The sequence below is a fragment of the Staurois parvus genome, unplaced genomic scaffold, assembly GCF_062004578.1.
Source record: "Staurois parvus isolate SC_StPar_1 unplaced genomic scaffold, SC_StPar_1.0 ptg002889l, whole genome shotgun sequence".
In the NCBI taxonomy this organism is placed as follows: Eukaryota; Metazoa; Chordata; class Amphibia; order Anura; family Ranidae; genus Staurois; species Staurois parvus.
This window is the reverse complement of record NW_028320685.1, coordinates 26,375-33,609: the sequence shown is the minus strand read 5'-3', so window position 1 is coordinate 33,609 and position 7,235 is coordinate 26,375. Positions and strand designations below refer to the sequence as shown.

Genomic DNA, 7,235 nt, shown 5'->3' with positions numbered 1-7,235 from the left:
ATCAGACTACACACACTGCAGAGCGACTCCCAGAACAGGGACACGCCCCCTTCTCACCTGGCAGAGGTGGGTTCCATCTGCATGCTTTATATATGTTATGGACGCGCCCTGTCATAAATACTTCGCTGTAGAATATTACAGAGAGATCAGTCTTGTACAGGTGTACCGGCTCCTCCCCTTCAGTCTTGCACAGGTGTACCGGCTCCACCCCTTCAGTCTTGCACAGGTGTACCGGCTCCACCCCTTCAGTCTTGCACAGGTGTACCGGCTCCACCCCTTCAGTCTTGCACAGGTGTATCGGCTCCTCCCCTTCAGTCTTGCACAGGTGTATCGGCTCCTCCCCTTCAGTCTTGCACAGGTGTACCGGCTCCACCCCTTCAGTCTTGCACAGGTGTACCGGCTCCTCCCCTTCAGTCCTGAATAGGTGTACCGGCTCCTCCCCTTCAGTCTTGAATAGGCATACCGGCTCCTCCCCTTCAGTCTTGCACAGGTGTACCGGCTCCACCCCTTCAGTCTTGCACAGGTGTAGCGGCTCCTCCCCTCCAGTCTTGCACAGGTGTACCGGCTCCTCCCCTCCAGTCTTGCACAGGAGTACCGGCTCCTCCCCTTCAGTATTGCCCAGGTTTACCGGCTCCTCCCCTCCAGTCTTGCACAGGAGTACCGGCTCCTCCCCTTCAGTATTGCCCAGGTGTACCGGCTCCTCCCCTCCAGTCTTGCACAGGTGTACTGGCTCTTCCCCTTCAGTCTTGCACAGGTGTACCGGCTCCTCCCCTTCAGTCTTGCACAGGTGTACCGGCTCCTCCCTTTCAGTCCTGCCCAGGTGTATTGGCTCCTCCCCTGGTTAGTCTGATGTCACTGCACACTGGGAGCTCCTCACAATGTGCATTAGAAGCTGCAGGAAGTCGTATAGAGCTCCGCCCCATTTCCTGGCTGGAGGACGTCCAGCATTATCTAGCTCTTTGCTCTCCATCCTGACTGTCCCTGGCCCCACCCCTTTCATTCACTGGAACTCAGCATCACACAAGGGCGGTACTTAGTGTTGTCTGCCAAATCCAGCCTGCCTAGGACCGCCCACTCCCCCAGACTGACGCCCACCCATCAAGGAATTTTGTTATTTGCATAACTCCTCCCACTGCTTGCATCAGGACTGAGGGCTCTGGAGAGGAATATTGAGGCCGGGGGCTGGGATGTTCTCAGAAAGCTATGTTCAGTCTCCTGCCGGCCACTCCCACCAGCCATGATCTGCCTGCATTGCATGGAGAAGCACAGAGACTATTGTTCAAGCACTTCCTGTGATGGAGTGACAACACACACTTCCTGTCTCCCAGCTGCTCTCCTGCGTTGTCACCCTGTACACAGGAAGTGGATGCAAAGAGGCTGCAGGAGATCGGCAGTTGTGAGACGTAACAAAAGGAGGGAAAAGGTGAAAGGTTTTTTATTAAATAAGAAATGGCAGTTGATACAAATAAAATGTCAGTCAGAGTTTGGAAGTTGAGATTTCTGCGTGTTGTCACCGTACAGCGACCCATCGAAGGGTAAATACCCCGAACAGACGTCTGTGCCACACAGGCACCTCTTCCGGGGCCCCGGGCCCCCGTGTCCCGCACACTCCTTGTCCGGACTCTGAGGTTCCGCGTTGAACGACCTCCCAGAATAGTCGTAACACAACTCCTCTCCGGCCTGAATATCGCGAGCAGCGAAGAGCGCCAAGCGCGGCACCATGGAGTGACAACGCACCGGCAGCATCACCAGATTGGGCCGGCAGGAGTGATTGAGGAAGCGGCCGATGTTTCCGATCCGCGTCGGGTCCACATATGTGTGCAGCGTGCGCCCGTCATGGAGGTGTTCCCGCACAGCGATGATGTAATTGTTGGCGTTGGGGTCCTGCGATTTTATCCTAAGACACGCCTCCTCCTCCCCGAGGACCTCCCCTGCGTACTCACAAACAAAGCGCCCGCTGGGTACCGCCTCCTTTGTGCGCAGGCCCCACCCCTTCCCGGGGACCTTGCACACCTGGAGCCGAAACTGCAGGCCGCGCTGGGTCTCCCGGTTGGCACAAGTCTCCGCGCAGCCACACAGGGCGTGGCACTCCAGGATGGGCGTATCTCGGCTCAGGGTCACTCGCCCGTTCACATAGTTCTCACCCCGCAGCAGGCACGGGCACCGCCCCACCACACAGCTCTGACCCCGACATTCACAGCCCTGGATGGTCACCTCACTCGGGTCCAAATCCGCTCCGGGACCAGCGATCAGCTCCGGAGTGTACTGCAGAGAGAAGACAAAGACAATATAAGTACAGGGAGGCGGGGCACCAATATAAGTACAGGGAGGCGGGGCACCAATATAAGTACAGGGAGGCGGGGCACCAATATAAGTACAGGGAGGCGGGGCACCAATATAAGTACAGGGAGGCGGGACACCAATATAAGTACAGGGAGGCGGGACACCAATATAAGTACAGGGAGGCGGGGCACCAATATAAGTACAGGGAGGCGGGACACCAATATAAGTACAGGGAGGCGGGACACCAATATAAGAACAGAGAGGCGGGGCACCAATATAAGTACAGGGAGGCGGGGCTCCAATATAAGAACAGAGAGGCGGGACACCAATATAAGTACAGGGAGGCGGGACACCAATATAAGAACAGAGAGGCGGGGCACCAATATAAGTACAGGGAGGCGGGGCACCAATATAAGAACAGAGAGGCGGGGCACCAATATAAGTACAGGGAGGCGGGACAGTTCTCTCAGTAATGGCGGGTTTTTGTCGCTGCGTCCCGACATGTGTTCTGTGAGGATCGATCGGTTACATCGATTGTTATACTTTGCTCTCAGTCACGTGGGGTGCGGACGGCACTCTCGGTCACGTGGGGTGCGGACGTGGCTCTCGGTCACGTGGGGTGCAAACGGCGCTCTCGGTCACGTGGGGTGCAAACGGCGCTCTCGGTCACGTGGGGTGCAAACGGCGCTCTCGGTCACGTGGGGTGCAAACGGCGCTCTCGGTCACGTGGGGTGCGGACGCGGCTCTCAGTCACGTGGGGTACGGACGCGGCTCTCAGTCATGTGGGGTGCGGACGCGGCTCTCAGTCACATGAGGTGCGGAGGCACTCTCAGTCACGTGGGGTGCGGACGCGACTCTCGGTCATGTGGGGTGCGGACGATCTCTCAGTCACGTGGGGTGCGGACGCGGCTCTCAGTCACGTGGGGTGCGGACGCGGCTCTCAGTCACGTGGGGTGCGGACGGCGCTCTTGGTCACATGAGGTGCGGAGGCACTCTCAGTCACGTGGGGTGCGGACGCGACTCTCGGTCATGTGGGGTGCGGACGCGACTCTCGGTCACGTGGGGTGCGGACGCGGCTCTCAGTCACGTGGGGTGCGGACGGCGCTCTCGGTCACGTGGGGTGCGGACGGCGCTCTCGGTCACGTGGGGTGCAAACGGCGCTCTCGGTCACGTGGGGTGCAAACGGCGCTCTCGGTCACGTGGGGTGCGGACGCGGCTCTCAGTCACGTGGGGTGCGGACGCGGCTCTCAGTCACATGAGGTGCGGAGGCACTCTCAGTCACGTGGGGTGCGGACGCGACTCTCGGTCATGTGGGGTGCGGACGATCTCTCAGTCACGTGGGGTGCGGACGCGGCTCTCAGTCACGTGGGGTGCGGACGCGGCTCTCAGTCACGTGGGGTGCGGAGGCACTCTCAGTCACGTGGGGTGCGGACGCGACTCTCGGTCATGTGGGGTGCGGACGATCTCTCCGTCACGTGGGGTGCGGACGCGGCTCTCAGTCACGTGGGGTGCGGACGGCGCTCTCGGTCACGTGGGGTGCGGACGGCGCTCTCGGTCACGTGGGGTGCGGACGATCTCTCAGTCACGCGGGGTGCGGACGATCTCTCGGTCACGTGGGGTGCGGACGATCTCTCAGTCACGTGGGGTGCGGACGATCTCTCGGTCACGTGGGGTGCGGACGATCTCTCAGTCACGTGGGGTGCGGACGGCGCTCTCGGTCACGTGGGGTGCGGACGATCTCTCGGTCACGTGGGGTGCGGACGATCTCTCAGTCACGTGGGGTGCGGACGGCGCTCTCGGTCACGTGGGGTGCGGACGGCGCTCTCGGTCACGTGGGGTGCGGAAGGCGCTCTCGGTCACATGGGGTGCGGACGATCTCTCAGTCACGTGGGGTGCGGACGCGGCTCTCGGTCATGTGGGGTGCGGACGGCGCTCTCAGTCACATGGGGTGCGGACGGCGTGGTGAGGAACGCAGATTCGGAAAGTCCGGATCCCTGGAAATGGCGGTTATTGATGAGCGGCGGGGCGGCGCCTTACGCTGACATTTTCTGAGCTGGCAGAGCTCGGTGTCGGTGTCACGACTTGATTCGCACATATTTGGCCGGCGTGTTTGCGGTTTCGGAAGACAATGGCGTTCTGTCTGCGGACGATCCATCGCACATTCCGCCCTGAAGCCATTGCTGTAGGTGGGCTGGGTCCCTGTACCGACACGCAGGGGCCCCGTACAGGGCTGATGACTGACGCCCCCCTCCCTCTCACCTTGTGAAGACGAGCGTCTGGCGCAATGTCACCGCGGCTCCCCCTGGCAACGCGCAGAGTGTAGAGCCAATCCTGTCTCAGGGGCGTATCATGAAATTGTCAGCTTCTGCTCTTTGTTCCTTCGTGTACAGCGCCACCAACTGGGCTCCACCCACAGCGTTCGCCGCCCCCTCCCCCGTTTCATGTATGCCGCGGCCTTCTACAGACGGAACATTCTGGACTTCTTTCTTTCAGATCCCCTTTAATGTGGAGAGACGTTTGAGTGGCCACACACCAGCTGCAAGCAGAAATCAGGCTGGCAGTGGGTGGGAGGAACGTGTAGATCTGAACATTCGATGAACGGCTTTTTACATTCGGCTTTAAAATGAACGTCATTTGTGAACGATCGCCCCGCACACCGGCCGAACATTCGTCAATCGAGAAAAGTGTTCCTTCCCGCCCCTCGAATTCTCCCATCACTGCTGCTGGAAATGAACATCGATTCCCCCCCCCTTCCCCCGCTAACAGAAAATCAAACGAAAATACTCGAATTAAAATCTATACGTGTGTGGCCGGCCTTAGGGGGATGGGATGGTTGGGGGGGCGGTACCAATGTGCTGACAGCAACTATGGTTTAGAGAAGGGGGAGGGGCAATGACACCAAGTTCGGGGCAATGCACCCACTGATCCTGCCAGAAATCCTGAGTCCTTGTCTTCCTGGGCCCGGAGCTGACATTTCAAACAATGCTGGCCCAGCTCCACTGCAAACTACAAAACAAGTTCTGTGTAATGGAGGTGAAGGGGGTCCTAATCTGGGTGACACCACTGCGGATCCATGGATAGAGTACAGTGAGAGTTGTCACCCGGGGACAGGAAGTGTGTTGCTGGCGGGATCACTGGGTGAAAATGGAAAAAAAGAAAACGAATGCAACCGCCACATCTAGGGACTGCGAAGCTGCAACGCGGGACGTTCGGGGTTCAGATAAGCATGAAACGCGTCCTGTCTGTGTATGTCCTGTGATCTCACGCTGGGCTCCGATTGGCTGACCTCACACCGGGCTCCGATTGGCTGACCTCACGCCGGGCTCCGATTGGCCGATCTCACGCTGGGCTTCGATTGGCCGATCTCACGCCGGGCTTCGATTGGCCGACCTCACGCCGGGCTCCGATTGGCTGATCTCACGCCGGGCTCCGATTGGCTGACCTCACGCCGGGCTCCGATTGGCCGACCTCACGCCGGGCTCCGATTGGCCGATCTCACGCCGGGCTCCGATTGGCCGACCTCACGCTGGGCTCCGATTGGCTGACCTCATGCTGGGCTCCGATTGGCTGATCTCACGCTGGGCTCCGGTTGGCTGAGGGATTTCCTATACTTCCTGCATGGTGCTCATAGTGCCGCCAGCGATCCCGCGGAGTGCTCTGATTGGCTGAGGGCTGCATTACACTTGGTGTGTATTGGGATCGCCAGCCCCATCTAGAGGCCACAATGCAGAATTCTCCTGAAATACAACAAACAGGAAAGTACATCAATACGGCCACTAGATGGAGCCGACTATCATAGGAAACACACCAAGTGTAACGCAGCCCTCAGCCAATCAGAGCGCTCCGTGAGATCATTGGTGATACTATGAGCGCCATGCAGGCAGTATAAGAAATCCCTCAGCCAATCAGAGCCCAGCATGAGATCAGCCAATCAGAGCCCAGCATAGGAACACAGTGGGCTCTATGAGAACATAAATGAAATCCCTCAGCCAATCAGAGCCTTCCATTGGATGCCAGGCAGCTGTATGCTCCTCTATAGAGGGTGTCACCCAATCCTCAGCCAATCAGAGTCCAGCATGAGACTGCAGGCAGCTCTGTGCAGAAAATGTGACAATATCAGCCAATCAGCGGCCTCCCTGCGATCACAGGGGCTCTATGTCCTCCTGTGGGGGGTCTGTGCCCATGTCCAGTCCTGTCCCGCTCACCTGGAAGTGCCCCGCCCCCTCCCGGGCCCCGCACACCGGCACCGGGAGCGCCTCCTGCCCGCCGCTCACATCCTCCATCAGCGGCTTCCTGCGCTCTGCCGCCACCTGCTGGCAGAAAACGATCATTACAGCTGGAGGCAGGACTGGGAACCGGTCATAGGAAATCCTGCGCTCTGCCGCCACCTGCTGGCAGAAAACAATCATTACAGCTGGAGGCAGGACTGGGAACCGGTCATAGGAAATCCTGCGCTCTGCCGCCACCTGCTGGCAGAAAACAATCATTACAGCTGGAGGCAGGACTGGGAACCGGTCATAGGAAATCCTGCGCTCTGCCGCCACCTGCTGGCAGAAAACAATCATTACAGCTGGAGGCAGGACTGGGAACCGGTCATAGGAAATCCTGCGCTCTGCCGCCACCTGCTGGCAGAAAACGATCATTACAGCTGGAGGCAGGACTGGGAAATCCTGCGCTGTGCCATGGCTGCCTGGAAATGCCAATGTGCCTGGCTGCAGCAGACTGAGCAACAATCAAGCAGCCAGTGAAACCAGAGCATGTGATCTGCATGGGGGGTGGGGGTTTAGAAAGTGCTGAATCCATCAGATGCCACCTGCAGCAACACACGGTAAATGCATCGACGCTCGGCTGTGCTCTTCAGTCTGAATGCCTTTTCCGGGGGACGTGCGTTGTATTGTGCCGCCAATAAATGGTGCAAACATTTTTACCACTGCACCGCACCACAACGCACA

The 7,235-nt window shown here is 58.9% G+C and overlaps 1 protein-coding gene across 1 annotated transcript; it reads right to left on the bottom strand.

Annotated features, from left to right (window-relative positions):
- Positions 1-1,419: 1,419 nt before the first annotated feature.
- On the bottom strand, positions 1,420-6,614 carry LOC149428963 (histone-lysine N-methyltransferase SETMAR-like). The gene is made up of 2 exons (XM_089666891.1): positions 6,489-6,614; positions 1,420-2,265 (listed from the first exon to the last, which is right to left on the bottom strand). Exons 1-2 carry the CDS (start codon positions 6,612-6,614, stop codon positions 1,474-1,476), a joined length of 918 nt encoding a protein of 305 aa, XP_089523017.1. The 3' UTR covers positions 1,420-1,473.
- Positions 6,615-7,235: the final 621 nt, after the last annotated feature.

Bases quoted from the DNA above. Each gene is read 5' to 3' on its own strand.
- LOC149428963 (XM_089666891.1), bottom strand. From the start codon at position 6,614: ATGATCGTTTTCTGCCAGCAGGTGGCGGCAGAGCGCAGGAAGCCGCTG. The intron at 2,266-6,488 runs GTGAGCGGGACA...TTCTCTCTGCAG, and splicing joins AGGGGGCGGGGCACTTCCAG to TACACTCCGGAGCTGATCGC.